Below are 15,675 nucleotides of genomic sequence, written 5' to 3'. Positions count from 1 at the left end.
ACGTCAGTCTGTGGAAGGGATAGATAGAGCCAGGAGGTCCCTGCAAGCTAAAGGTCAAGTGACAAGAAATGTTTGGTATTCTGCAGTAGAATTTAGTCTCCTCTTTGGAGTTCAAAGGAAAGAGACAACTCCGGCTCTGAGGGGAGCGTTTCCCAGCTCCCTCTAAATGTGAACTGAAATGGCAATCGATAAATACCACGACGGTTTGAAATTTTTCTAACACCTTTTCGAAGAGCAATATAATATTTAAACTTTACAGACCTGTTAATGACTTAAGAGTGGTTTTAGACAGTTTATGTGGCAGATTAATGCGTGTATTTGAATCCTCATTTTTATGTTTTCCGCAAATCTGCTTAGATATATGGATGTTAATTTTAATGTATATTGAAGAACGGACTCTGAAAAGGCTTTTGTCAGTTTAATGGAAGATTTAATTCAAGCCATAAACAATATATATATTTAAATTATCAAGTTTTGTCGCCGTAAACTAGTTAAAGAACACAATTGTGTTTACTTCTGCTGGAAGCGTTATTTATCATCGCGTGCCGCTTGAGTCAGTACTGAGATTTCTTTTGAAGTACTTTTGTGTTCACTGTCACCAGGGCTTTTGTGTGCATGTAACTGCTTGTCTCAGCATATTTAAGCGTTTTCATTGTGTGTTTCAGTAATTCTTGTTTCAATTCTACTCGACAACGTCATGCTTTCCTTTATTTGCATTTTTCACTCTGCTGCTCTTGTTTCATCTTTTTAGTGCAGCTTTTTTTTTGGTCCTTGCCTTTAACTCTGCCATGTTTGGAGTGCTACACTGTGCGTCTTCTTAATTTCCTCATTTGTGATTCTCTTTGTTTCTCCTAACTTGATGGACATAAACTCTGTTTTCACTTATTGGATCCACATTTGGATACTTCTTTTTTGCTCTAGGTGACTATTTTACATGCAAACCACTTCATTTACGTTCAAATTATTTCACTGTGTATGTTCAGTTGTTGATAATCAGAATGCTCAGGCAGTTCTTAAACAAATGCAGCATGGCACCAATAGAAATTATACTGACATAGTTTAGTTAATTTAGTCATTCAAACTACACAATCTTAATACAATTTCCTAGTTGTCAACATGACTTTTATTTATCAGTCTTAAAATCTGATGAGTATTGCTCTGTGTGTTAAACAGACGTCACTGTCTCTCTCTTGTGTGTGTGTGTGGAAAGGTTTATCTCTCTCTGTTAAAAAAACACCCGATAATCAAAAAAGCCCTCCTGGTCCCAATCAAGACACAGAGGGAGACACCTCAGTCATAACGACAGGTACTGCAGGTATAGTTGAGCCGGTTGTAACAGAGTTTGTTTCAGCGAATGTGGTGTGGGAATGTGTTTGGACTATTTAGTATCATCTTTTGTTGGTCTTTTGAAATCCTAGTTCCTCACCCTTGTCTGATAGTTAGTTCACCTTAATACCTGAATCCAACATTTCAGTCCATCTGTGGGCAGTTCAACAGTAACAGTCTTTTCAAACAAAGTTCCTCATAAATCAGACTGATACTTTGATAAGTTACTGTTTATCCTGCATTAGTCATGCATTCGTTTGAAGCATAATTAGATGGTAAAAATAGATTGGATTGAGGAATGCCTTTTCATCCGCAACAAAATATCGAGCAGAATTCCATATAAAGGCATTTAACAAATTATGTGTCTCAGTTGCCGCCCAAACGATTTCAGTGCACCTTGGCATTGATTCTCCAAGCCTCTGGAACTGTACTGAAGGGAGAAACACTATTCTGCAAAACATATTTCCTCATTTGGTGTTTTAAAGTTGGCACTAACACACAGGTCTAAAATCCTCCATTGGTATTCTATTGGGTTGAGATTTAGTGACTGTAACAGCCAGCATATGATTCACATAATTTTCATTGAACTGTGACCCTGAAAGAGACCACTCTTTATGGCAGAAATGTTTTATCATAGGATGAAGGTGATTACTCATGGAGGGAACTATGTACTGATTTACAGTTGCCCCTCCCTTTAAGGGGACAGGTGGACCTAAACCATACAACATAACCACTGGATCCAGTCACTGCAGGGATCAAGGGTTCAGATTTTACTTGTAATTTGTCGCCTGTCTGTAGTGTCCAAGTATAGTCTTTGTGCATGAAACCTAAACTACTCTAATCCAGATAGAAAAGATAGAATCAGCAGCCTCAACTGTTATGTCTATACATTGCCATCTGCTGTTAGGAACCCATTAGCCAAGGCTTACAATTGAAAACAACTTTTTGGCAAAGCCTGAGAAGTTTCTCGCCCATCACTATCTGCGTTTCAATTTGTTTGTTGCTGAATCTCCCCTTTTTCTTAAAGCACTTTGGCGCAGATTTAATCAATTAGCCTCCAAGAGTTGGACGCTTAATGAACTTATGGCCTGTGAAGGTCTGTGAAAGTTAAAAGCTTAATGAGGTCCGCTGTTCAGATCGCTTCTTAAGAGTGAAATTGGTCATCCTCCCGCTTCATCTCATTCCCTCAAGTTGGTCGAGGATCAGCATGCTGGCCTTTAGTTGGACCTCAGTAATGGTACACCTAAAAGAATGAGCTCGCTTGATTTGTGCTGCCTCAGAATGATGTGACACAACTGCTTGGATTTCTGAAAAGTGTAGCGGTAATTGTCTGGCTCCTGATGCTGTAGGCACCGTCACACTTAGAGGGATAAAACGGAAAATGAATAATAGACTGAGCTCCATTATTTCAATGGCATTACAAGAGTTCCTGATATTGACCTAAATGGATGGATGGTGGATTCAGTATTAAGAGTTGAGGCACACATTTGGTGCTGTGTGATTTTTTTTAGACAGCAGAATGGCTAACAAGATTCACAGATATCCCAGCCTAGTGTGTGTACTTAGCAAAGTTTTATTAATTTAAAGTTTTGGCTTTGTGATCTGTTTTGGTCACTTGGCTTGTAGGTTTCTTTTCTCAATGACCCATTCCTGCCTCTGCATCCTTCACACTGCAGGTGTCCTCTCCCGCTCTCTCTCCTCTTCGTCCTCTTCGCTGGACTCTCGTCATGGGCCGGGTGCCCGACCTCGTCCACTGCTAAGACAACGGCTCCCTCCCAGGCAGCGACGAGAGCGCGTTTCCCCGAGTCCCAGAACGACGCCCTCACCGGCCCTTCGCTCTTCTTCAGGCACCACAGCAGCACTAACTACTGCAGGTCTCACTATTACATGTTTCATACTGCATGGTCTTAACAGTGACTGAATGATTTTTGTGTCATTTTGCACATTATCCAATCGTCTTTGTTCATCTCTCTCCCAGATCTTCGAAGCCGAACTCCCTCAGGTAGTAGCTCCGTATGCGAGGGCTCTGAGGTGCGAATAGGGGAGAGGGTCCTGGTGGTGGGTCAGAGAACTGGTGTCGTCCAATTCTGCGGAAAGACCAGCTTTGCTCCAGGTCAGTTGTCACATGCTTCTGTCAATAAGATGAGAACATTCTTCAGCTCAATATATCTAAAAACATGCAAGCTAAAGTCTTCTGAAAGTAGTATGTTTTAAACTCCTGGGAAATGCTCATTAAACTCACATTTTCAAGAATAATGTCAATATTATTTTTGTCTTATTGCAGCTATTCTGCCAATTAGATTGTCTGACTTTTCTGTGCTAAAATTCCTCCAGTCCAGTTGAATAGATTCTTGTACTATTCATAGCAAGCACAGATAGTGATTCAGTAGGTTTAAGAGCATACTTCAGAGAATGTGTTTAGGGTTCAATAGATTAAAGCAGGAGGGTTCAAGGAGACTAAACTCAAGAAAAGGTTCAAACAAATCAGTTTGGTATACCACACCTTGAGTTTAGGAAAAACCTGAACAAAAAACTTCAAAGCCTATCTAAAATATTCATTGTCCTTTAATAAATTATGTCTGTCTTTACTTTGCTGTTTTTAGAGCTGACATAAAGAATTGGCTTTACTACAGTTTTCTTTAATGTTCCTGAACAAATCCTAATCCTTTTAGTCGGGCAGTAAGCTGGAGAGCTAGAGGTTTCTGTCCAAATACATTCTGATGATTTCACAGCTCAGGTAACCTTGTCCTGATCATAGAACTGAAAGAAGCCTTTGAGTCTTTAAAGAAAATAAAAATTCATGAATTAGGTCCCTCAAGAAACATAACCAAAGAAAGTTGGTGGTCTTGATTCTCAACTTGCTATCAAAAAGACATATTGTTCATATCAAGGTTAAGTTTTTCTCTTTGGTTCCGCAAAAGTCCAGCCCTATTAAATAGCATGAATAAATGATCTGGTTTAAGGAGAGGTAGTGTTGTATTTCTATAGGGAGCTGCTGCGAACTTTTGAGAGATCATCTTCTATTGATTTGTTGTAAGAAATGTCAAGACTTTCAGCATATTTGTTAAACTTCTGTGCAGTATCATGGGTCATTGTGGACAAAGACCAACAGTGAAGCTCTGCTAAGCTCGTCTCTTTCATCTTGCATGAACTCCATTACATACTCAAGTTACTGCAGTGGAAAACCTTAAGATACGTGGAAAAAATTTGATTTAAAAAAAAAAAAAAAAGCTGCTGCTGAGCAAAAGCCATTGAAACCGAAACAGAAAACAGCTCGCAGTATTCATTAATATTCACGCAGTCGTTCTGCCCGGGCATCAGTCATGTATGAATAAATAGTAATGTATCTTGCACCACTGAGAATCACGTTTGAAGGGATTTCAGTCTTAAGTTCCCTTTGATACTCTTAAATCAGTGTTAGCAATGCTCTGTTATCTCAGCCTCAGTGAGAACTGTACCTTTATACCAAATGCAAAAGTAGCTCTTCTTGCTGAAAACTTCACAGTAAAGTGGCTGCTTTTGAACATTCTGTCTATATCTTAATTTGGCACTTGTAAGGTGTCTGAAAGTAGTCATAAAGAGAAAGGAAGAGGATGCTCAGAATTTTGCCTAACATCGTTTTTTGGGCAATGACTGAAAGTTAAAGAGCTAAACAGTTATTTATGCAGGGAGCTACCTAAGAGTGAGAGCCACACGGTTTAAAGCCGGCTGTGCTGAATTGAGATGTAAGCCAAAGACAGGCTGACACGGAAAGATGAAAAGGCTGTACTGTAGCACAGCGTTGTTGGTTGAAGTCTGAGTCTGGAGAAACATTGTCCATATTTAGCCAGTTAACATGTTTGGATACTTAACGTGGAGATAATCTCTACACATGTTTGGATACTGCATTTTCTATGCATTACAAAAGGTGAATTGAAAAAATTTGAAAAGATAACTGTTTTTAAAAAAAAAACAATTATTCATGCTTGAGGTGGTTTCAGAATTTTTCAAAAAAGAGCTGCACATAATAGAAACACTTTTATTTCAAATAAGTTCTGATGTAGCAAACATTTCACATGGCTGATCAGCTGTTTCTTCTTGTTTCATTCTTGTTGCCTCCGGATAGTATGAAACAGCCGATACCGACTGAGATGAAAGCAGACTTACTAGATTTCGCTCCAATTTTCTCTCAAAGTTTTGTTCATTTCCTCCTCGGGGTATCTTGGCAGTTAAAAAAAAATAGTTTTGTCTGCGACTTCTTCGGCTCTGTTTATCACAGCCACGCATACAGTAGCTTATATTGCCATCGTCTGATGACACAAATTTCCATCCGTCCATCCGTCCATCCATCCATCCATCCATCCATCCATTGTCTGTACACTGCTTATTCCTCACTAGGGTCGTGGGGGGCTGGAGTCTATCCCAGCTGACTCAGGGTGAAGGCAGGGGACACCCTGGACAGGTCACCAGTCTATCACAGGGATACGCTTAGAGACAGACAACCAAGCACACTCACATTCACACCTCAGGACAATTTAGAATCACCAATTAACCTCAACATGTTTTTGGACTGTGTGGGAAGAAGCCGGAGAACCTGGAGAGAACCCATGCTGCACGGGGAGAACATAGAGACTCCACCAGAATAATCCCGGGTGTCCTCACTGGGATGCAAACTGGCAAAATGATCTTTACATGACATTGCATTGATCTTTTTTAATTATTTTTTTCAACATTTCAGAAGTTCACTTCAAATTTGTTAGATATGTAAACACAAGTACTGAATTTGACAAAAGTGTATCAGAGTCACTTACTCCACCTTAAATATCAGCACAGTGAAATGGGAATTCTAAGTGTATCATGGCCATTTACAGGTGAGCTAAATTTCCATTTAGGAAACTTATCTGTAACTCGTACCACCCTTTTTGAAGGTGATTGCTCTGCTGTATACAGCTTGGTTTGTCTATCCAGCAAGCGTTTTATTTTATGCTAACACATCTAAGTTGCCAACTTTGAAGAGTGTATTTGATTTCTGGTCTGTCTTTCTGTCCGTGCAGGACTCTGGTTGGGCATTGAATTGGACAAGCCAAGCGGTAAAAACGACGGCTCAGTGGGAGGAGTGAGATACTTCAGCTGCCCACCAAAACATGGAGTCTTTGCTCCTCCATCTCGTGTTCAAAGGTGAGTGCAGGCTCCTTAAGGTAGCTTCAGTTTCCCCACTGATGATTAATGGTCCCTTTTGGTTTTTGCCAGTGGTTATCCACAGAAGTAAAAACAGATTTGTCAAACAAGTCTCTGTAATAAATTCTTTAAAGTTCAGAGCATATTTGACAATATGAATTGGACAATACGCCCTGAAAACCCTGAGGTTGCATTTCATTGCCCTCATCAATACATCAGATGGCACTAATGAGTTCTTCTGACAGTGTCATTTGTGTGAGCGCTGACATATTTGATTTTGCCCTCTGTGCGGCAACCAGTGCTCCTCTGTACTGCTGATTAACTAGAGTCAGAGTTGTCAAACGTGAAGCCTGAAGCCATTGCGCAGCATGACTTCTCAATTTAATGTGGCACCTGGTAATGAGCCAGACGCCATCATCACCGCCTTTAAATATGGATTATAGATAATGAGTGTGCGAGGGAGGTAATATTTAAACAACACGGTATGGAATATGTCAATAGGACGGTACCGTAAAATGTTGCTTTGCAATTTAGGTGAATAATTGATTTTTTCTCTATTGATATGTTCTCACTGGTTTGCTTCATATTATATTGTTGAGACTACAAGTGAGCTGCAAATGTAAAACATAAATCACCAGTTTGGCTGCCAGTGGGTCATGTTAGTAATGTTTTATATTCTAATGCAGTGATGAGAAGTTAAAGATATGAATGATTCAAACTTGCTGTTGTTTTATTCCCTGAAGGCATAGAAGACAGACCGATTAGCACAAAAGCTGTGGTTGTGTTGAGTTAAATAAATTAATAATGATAAAAGATCAAAATATTTCCAATAAAAAATGACAAGACCTTTCTGTAAACAGTCTCTGACATTGAAGCATGTAGGCCATACATGGCTCAGGTGCAGCATCCAAGAATTGGAAACTCTGCAGTGAAGTAATAAAGGGTCAGGTGTGCTGTGTAATGTATGTCTTTCAAATTCAGCCCTGTGCCAGTGTGTGGACAGAGATGGGAAAAAAAAACAATTTTTGCTTTCTGCTCTAGACACTTGGAACACCAGGCTAAATTCAAGACTATTATAAACTGTATGAGAAATGGTTCTTTTACCAATTGGCTTTGGTTTTATCTTGTTTCAGCTTCAATAATTCAGACTAATTTTCTTTGAACCTTCATGTATTGTTATGTTGTTTTAATATTTTTATTATTTGATGTCATGAAAACCTGTAATGCTGCCATCCTGGCTAGACTTCAATTAAAAAATGAGATTCAATAAAGGTTGAATTAGTTCTTCATTTGTCTCCAAGACTTAGTACAATATCTGCAGTGCTTTAGTCTTCATCTTTCTATAACTAGAAATAGGTTTTGGAACAGTTTTTACTCTTGAATTAAATAAGCGATATGTTAGTATAATTTTTGATAAATATGTTTTAATTTGCCAGGATGTTTATATGCATGTAGCTATAATTGAGTTAATTGATGCCCCTGAATATTTCTGGTATAATCGCAGCAACTTAATTTCAAGTCAAGTGTCTGAAATTTGGATTAATAGCCAATTTATTTTGTGTTGACCTGGGGTAAAGTGATACTGAAGCAGTATTTTGAATTCAATTCTGATAGAGACACAACATGCACACTGGTCCATTTCAGACACGTGAGACTCCAGTCAAAATATCCTCTCAGCTAAAATACACTTGTCTCTTGAGGTGTCTAATCAGGCTCTGAGAAAGCTCTCGGGTGTGTGCAGTCATGTCTAGTCATGCATTGAGGCTTGTACCCCCTTGCTAAACATACAATTACAATAAACCTAATAGCGTGCAGAGCCAGAAAGCAGAAAACTTGAATTACATGTTTTAGAATTCAGCCATGGTGTATGTAATAATATGTATGTATACAAGTCAAGAATTTATTTGCCATGACCTGAGTTTGAGAAAACTGACAGTTCAAAGTGCCCTAAAAAATATTAATCGACTTGTGAATGCATTTTCCACAGTTGGTACGTTATAATTTCTACTTGAAAGTTCAGTTGAAAACAGCAAAGCTAAATCTTGTTTTGATTTCCAAACAGATGAGATGTTTTCTTGGTTTTGTAGTTTCATTAGATGTGCATATTACACAGTAGATCCTAAACCACCGCTGTGGAGAGTAATATTAGATCCCTGTTTTGGAAATGTAAAACGTTAGATGAGAAAAAATATATATTGAAAAGTGCACTTTGCTTTGCCTAATAACCGCTCTGGTGCAGAGATGTGGCCCACCATGGACTGCTGCCAGCTGTATTGGCTGCATGTGAAACATACAGATGCGTGACAGTTTGAACGAAAATATATTCTGTTAGGGTAAAAACAAAAGAGCTTTAGATCTTCTTGGAATATATTTTAAATTTTTTTTAACCTCTACTTAAACAATGAACAACATTCTTATGAAAGATATTCCTCAATTTGGTGTTTTGATGGTGATGATGGAGTGCTGCCAGAATCTCCCAGCTGTGTTGAATTTGGTTGAGATGTGGTGACTGTGATATTTTATACTGCATGTCTCATGAAGGGTCACATAAGCTTCCATTATACACAGCTTTTAGCTAAGCTACAGTGCTGTGAAAAAGATACAGACATCGTTTGTTTTTGCACATTTGTCAAATTTAAATGTATCCGATAGTCGAACTAATTTTAATACAAGACAAAAATAACCCCAGAAAACACAAAATGCAGTTTTTTAAAAATTATTTCATTCACGGAAGGAAAATGCTGTCCAGCCTCACCTTATTCTAGCTGAAATACCCTCTTTGCTACCAATCTACAAAATTAACAAATTAATGTGGCAATTGGGTTCAGTTTTGCCAACCACATAGACATATGATAACTGCCAGACTTGTTGAATCTAAACATCACTTAAATAGAGGCTGTCTGGTGTTGTGAAGTAGCTAACGGGTCTCAAAAAGATGAAGAGATTCAAGAACAGATGTGACACAAAGTCATCGTCACAGGTGGAACTTTTTGGAAGACATGGATCGGTTGAATCTGGTGTGAAGCTAATACTGCATTCCACAAGAAGAAGCATATACCAGCAGTGAAACCTGGTGGTGGTGGTGGATGGTTTAAGGTTGCTCTGCTTCCACAGGACCTGGATGACTTGTCATATTAAATGGAGCCATGAATTCTGCTCTCTATCAGAAAATCCTGCTGGAGAATATCCACCATCAGTCTTCAAGCTCAACACAAATGGGTTGTGCAGCATGACAATGACCTGAAGCACATCAGCAGGTCCACCTCTGAAAGGCTCAAAAAGAACTAAATTAAGGTTTTGGAGTGACCGAGTCAATGTCTGGACTTGAATCCAATTCAGATGCTGTGGCGAGACCTTGAAAGGGCAGTTCATTCCAAAAACCATCTAGTATGGCCGAAGCAAAGCTATCCTGCAGAGAACAATGGGCCGAAATTCCTCTATGACGATGGAAAAGACTGAGCACAAGCTATCGCAAACGTTTAACTTGTTGCTGCCAACGGTGGCCCTGACCAGTTGTTATGTTTTGTGGACTATCGCTGTCTAATATCAACTAAATCGTAACATTAGTTTGGTGATCTGGAACTTTCAAGTGTGAGAAATATTCAAAAATAGAAGACATCAGGAAGGGAGCAAATACTTTTTCAGACCACTGTATACACAAGCCGTTTAATTTTTCATTGTCGGACATCATTTCGGTTCTACTTCACATTTTTTGCAAATGGATAAAAACTGTTGACCTTTTTTTTATTAGATGGCACACTAATGGCACAACGCCTCGAGTGTTTAATGTGTGTCATAACTGAATAAAAGCCATTATAGTTTAAAAAGCAGTTGACATCTAAAGTACCAAATGTGTGTTTGTAAAGGCGAGAGGTTCACCAGAATTGAAGGACTGCTGGTTAAATTAACACATTCCACCTTTATTTCAAAACGTAATTAGTCTCCTTCCTTCGCCACTTGTGCTTCATCTCGATGCAGATCCACGTCTTCCTCCTCTTTATTTTCTTGTTTCTCTTTTTTTTCTCCTCAAACTCCTGTTTATGTCTTCCATGAGATAAAAGCTGCTTTTTGGGAAGTCAGCTCCTGTGTTTTCTTGCCATCCCTTATTCATGTCCTTTTTGTTTCTTTCTTTTTTCTTCTTTCTAATTAAACCTAGGGTACAGGGCGTACTCAGCAGAGCACACACTTCCCTGCTGTCTATTGACGAATATCACCCTCTCTCCATCCAGGAGCCTGCTTCTCCTTCTCTTTTCTTTTCCTGTCAGCAGCTATCACAACCCATTAGGAAAACAAACGCCCCACCCTCCCACACACACTTTGTTTTTGTTTCTCTACCCCTCTATTCACGTCTCTTAGAAAACAAAAAAAAAAAAAGCCTTTTCCTCTTTTGCTCATTTCTCAACATTGGCACGCCTGATAGCTTCCAGAGTTCTAATGTAATTATTAGCGTTGTATAGTAGCTTAAGAAAACGTCAATAAGCAGGTGAGGCGCCCTTGTGCAGGCAGGTCTTTATTTTCATTCAAGCTGTTTACAGAGAAGATGCCATCAACAGAAGCAGACCCAGTCTCCTCAGTGCAAGCTGCTATTTAATTAATTTTTCAAAGTAGACATTGTAATCTATATTGCTGACTGAAACAAACTCTGAATCAGTGTCTACAGAGGTTTTGCGGCGTGCATTGTCTAATTCTGTAAAACCTCAGTGAGGACACTTACAGGTTTCTTTTTTTTTACTCACAGGATCCATGGATCTGTTGATTGCCTGTCAGAGCTCACCTCCTCACGCCTCAGTCATCCTTTCAGCGGTGAGAATTCTGCCTTTATTGCAAGCTTTGACTGAGATTTATTTGAAATGTGTCTTGGCATTTATTATTCCGTGAGTGCTTGTGAAGTCATTCTTATGCAAGTGTCTCAGTGGGAGCACTTGACTCTTATGATTGCTGTGCAGGGACAATTCGTCGCAGTTTCAGCACATCATCGGCCATCGCCACTGCGAAGGAGACGAGCAGAAGAAGCACTGTTTCCAGGTGTGTCTCTCTTTTTTAACATCCCTCACATTTTTTCCATCACTCCCCCCCCCACAAGCTTTTCAGTTTCATCCTAATCCCCTGCAGCAGTGACAGAATCAATACTGATAAGAAGCAGTGGTATTAGTCAGCAAAAGGTTCCTTTTTTTAAATGGCCAATGCATGATTGTGGGTATAATGAAAGAGAGCAGGGAATTGCAGATCAATCCCTCAAACACCAAGCTCCCATGAATCTCCTACTTACTTTTGATGTATTCTTTCACACTGCATAGCTTTTCTAATAAATCTTTCTTGCTTTTTTTTTTTTTTTTACTGTTACGAACAAACAAAACCAAACAAACATAAAAAAAAAGGAGTCGTTCCAATCCTCACCGTCGACGCTGGAGCACCCTCAGCGGCGGTAGTGGCAGTGTTCCCGGAAGCACTGCAGGGTCCAGTCCCTCTCCCAGCACTGACGGACAGGTCCGCCTCCATGTGGGCATGCAGGTCCTCCTGAGCAGTGCCAATGAGATGGCATTCATCCGGTACCTGGGCACGGCAGACTTTGCCCCGGGCCTTTGGCTGGGTCTGGAGCTGCGAAGCCCCAAGGGCAAGAACGACGGCTCCGTGGGCGGGCGCCGCTACTTCACCTGTCGGCCGGGCCACGGTGTGCTGGTCCGTCCCAGCCGCGTCACCTATCGTGGCATTAACGGTGCCCGCTTGGTGAATGAAAACAGCTAAGGCCTCGAGGCAGCGGAAGGGGGTGGGTGGGTTTTAACCTTGTGTTTATGATGCACTTAAAGCAAAAGTTTTAAGTTTAAGCTTCTTCATCTTTTTGCATTAACGATTTTCTCATTCATATACTTAGTCCTCTGTACTACTCAGAGGTGTTGTGAGTTACAGGAATAAAACCACTTACTAAGTATGTTTTTTTTTTTTTTAATATAGGTGACAAAAAGCACTTTATGAAGTTTAAATTCTTACAAAAAACTTGTTTTGGCAGGGTAGGGGAGGGGGTCTTAATTAGACATAAAACACTGCACTACTTTTAATCTGATTGCACTGATAAAACATCAATATGATAGATTAGAATAAGATAAAGTGGATGATATAGATGTGCACACATGCAAAAATATTTTCTATACCTAAAGCTAATTTCGATTACATCAAGTGAGATTGTGTGCCCACCAGCCAGGACACAGGAGGAGGGGATGTGGGAGGAGATGTTTTCAGAGTCTGGACACATGCACTGCAGCACCCAACCGCCCAGCGGCTGCTCTGTCTCAGAACTGTTCTTCAGTCTATCACGTTTTCAGTCCATGTCGATCTCTGCCACGCTCACAGCACCATGCTCTGTTAAAGGCCTGGACATTTTGGAGGCGGGTGAGCTGCCAGAGCCTCCCTCGTGTTTCCGTTTCTTGCCTCTGCTTCTTGCGGCTGCTGAGTTCATGTGTTGGAGGTACGGCAGTGCGCTGGGAAAGGCCCGGGAGACAGCTGCAGACTCTGCTCCTCCACCTCCGGCATCTTCCGCTAATGTAGTCTACTTTCTAACCAAAAGTGTGCATGTGTTTATGCGAGAGTGTACGCATGCATGTGTATGTTAATTAAAGCACTTTGAAACAGGAGAGACTGATTTTTACCAGGGTAGTCTTATGACTTACAGATAATTGACGGATGTTTAATCAAAACTGGATTTTCACTTTATAACTCTATGAGAATTAAGTAGGATTTAATTAAACTTAGACCTCCATCAACCTCCTTTAAAGTATAACTGCACCAGACGTTGTTTCCTCCTGTACATCAGTCTCTGTCACAGGCTGTCTATTAACTTGACACAGATGAATGATGGTGATATTGTGTCATGGCATAGCAAAAATACTACCTATTACCCGCTGGGATATGATTCCATTACAGCTTGCAACAGACTGACATTGTTGAGACAGTGATGGAATTTAGGCATAATATCACATCAAATAAGAAATTGACGGTTTGCTTCATAAGTACTTTAACTTCAGCTGGGAACACACTTGACGAGCGAAAGCCTCATTTTAAACCTGATTTGTCCACCGTGACAGATTTATTTATTTATTTTTTATTTTTTTACAGAATTGTGGAGAGTGCTGTTAGCTTCCCTGTGACTGATTGAGATTTCAAACCCTTTCTCCTTCTGGCTCAGCATTAGATCTGTCAGAGCTGTCGCTGTCACATTTTCGGTTTGCATTATAACCTGAATTTGGACTAATCTCATTGTGATTCGGCGCTTTACACCGGTTACTATTGTTCTGAATTGTGTAGTCGGCAAATGCCAGCCGCTAAATGTGTGAGGGGGTGTTTAGAGTTTAGAAGTCTTGTGTGTTCCCAGCTTTGGTAACGACCTTTCAGTAAAGTACGGTGTCACTGCATTTGTTGAAGGGCTTTGGATGGGTCATACTTGTATTTAATGCTTAATTAAAGCAGCTTGACGCCGGATATATGCAATCATCCAGAAGTTTTAAGAATAGAGTTTGCAATCTGATTAGAGCCGTCTGTGTAACTCGACAGAGAACAAGTCATTGATTGTGCATGTGGAAAACAGGTCCACTATTCAGTAAAACACTCATGCACCATCCAATTAGGGCGAGTAGGCCACAACAGTAGCTGTAGAATCTCCTGTGGCCTTCTCTCATTGATCTGTCTGGTCAGGCCCCCTGTGATTGAAAAGCAGTGGTGGTCAGAGCCCAAGGTTGTCTGAAATATCTGCCACAGATGAAATGAGTGAGGGGGGTAAAAGAGGTCTTTTTGAATTCTTATTGAAACATTTTCATTAACACATTTTTTTCTTAAAACAAATAGTTCAGTTACATTAAGGCCAGCTCTTGATGGTTTCTGTAACATCTGTAATTATTCCACATTTCAAATGTCATCTATAGATATCCTTATAGTTTGATGCTGCACGAGTGAGTCTTAAATTCACTGATGAAAGTCTTCTGGCTCTGGGTTCTTGTTGGTAATTTTTTTTTTATTTATGTATTTCCTGATATGTATATTGGAAGTGTGGGTGTGTGACAGAGGGCTTTGGTCTGATGCATTTACATGCTGAAAAAAACAAAACAGTATTTGTAAAAAAAAAATAAACAAAAGATTCTATTCCAATTTGACTTCTTTTGTCCGTGGCTCTAATTTCTTTCTTCTTCTTTTTTGTTGGCTGTGTGCTTTTATTGAGTGTGGTGGTTCTAATAACAAAGAGGTTTTCTTGACGTTCTTGGATTGTATATAAAAAGCAGAAGAGAGTTGTCTTTAGGGACTAAAAAAAAAAGAAACACCGCAAGCACTTTGAAATGGTTACATGTCTGTTCACCTACCACCCGATTCCACTGGGCCTCATCTCCGTCAAAGCTGAAAAAAGCCTGCTACAGGAGCAGCATTGTTTGCTTACCGCCAGCCTGGGCACAGAAATTCAAGTTTGAATAGAAATGACATACCCTATTATGCCATGATTGTGGAACAAATAGGTGTTTGAATGGTTGCTTAAAATTGTTTCTATACTTATTTTGCCTATTTTTGTAGTCCACACAGGAGAAAAAAGGGAAAGGATCCAGCGAAGCAGCATTTGTCTGTCCAAACTACTGACCAAGAGATTGATTCTAAGGTGAGATTAAGATGCAGTTATTGTAGCACGAGCAACTGTCTTCAAGCATAAATAGAAAAAGCTTTAATAGTGTCCCACACAAAGCATCTAAAGACATTTTAGGAATGACACCATAATGCTTTCTGTCATTCTTGTAATCCTCATATAGTTCACATAATATACAATTACTAATGGACAAGATGGGGACTGTTGTAGAACAGTCTCCACAACTAATGAGCTTAAACCTCAGAGATGTTTGCCAGCACCTTATCTAATGTCAGATTGTCAAACTAGAATACAAACAAAACAAACAAACCCAATGCAGTATCAAGATAATAAAGTGTTGGTTTGAAAGGGAAAAGAAAATTTGCTTTGGCTCAAAGAGGTTCAAGCAAAGTGTTGAGTGTCAGAGTTATAATTATGAGGTTCCAGCTTTTAAATAGCGGTCATGTCAACATCAAAGTCATAATTATTTTGGATATTTTAATATTCCATTTTAGTTGTTGTGAAATTTACCAGAGAAATCTCAAGTACATGAAAAACAAGCGTATGTGGTCGTCATACATCAGGCAAAGATGTCC

At 39.7% G+C, this 15,675-nt stretch overlaps 1 protein-coding gene across 2 annotated transcripts in view; it reads left to right on the top strand.

Moving 5' to 3' along the window:
* The window catches only part of LOC103372199 (CAP-Gly domain-containing linker protein 4), a 38,396-nt gene extending 23,772 nt beyond the window's left edge, over window positions 1-14,624 (top strand). The window contains exons 10-16 of one of the 2 annotated variants that reach the window (XM_008301777.1): window positions 1,211-1,306; window positions 3,003-3,200; window positions 3,305-3,439; window positions 6,360-6,483; window positions 11,222-11,286; window positions 11,430-11,508; window positions 11,862-14,624. In XM_008301777.1, the coding sequence (XP_008299999.1) occupies window positions 1,211-1,306; window positions 3,003-3,200; window positions 3,305-3,439; window positions 6,360-6,483; window positions 11,222-11,286; window positions 11,430-11,508; window positions 11,862-12,228 (1,064 nt within the window). In that variant the 3' untranslated portion in view covers window positions 12,229-14,624. The remainder of the gene's footprint in view (window positions 1-1,210; window positions 1,307-3,002; window positions 3,201-3,304; window positions 3,440-6,359; window positions 6,484-11,221; window positions 11,287-11,429; window positions 11,509-11,861) is intronic. The other variant, XM_008301776.1, reaches the window with a different exon arrangement.
* Window positions 14,625-15,675: the final 1,051 nt, after the last annotated feature.

This window comes from Stegastes partitus, unplaced genomic scaffold, assembly GCF_000690725.1.
Source record: "Stegastes partitus isolate 25-593 unplaced genomic scaffold, Stegastes_partitus-1.0.2 Scaffold36, whole genome shotgun sequence".
In the NCBI taxonomy this organism is placed as follows: domain Eukaryota; kingdom Metazoa; phylum Chordata; class Actinopteri; family Pomacentridae; genus Stegastes; species Stegastes partitus.
The sequence above is the reverse complement of the archived record's forward strand: the minus strand, read 5'-3'. Positions and strand labels throughout refer to the sequence as shown.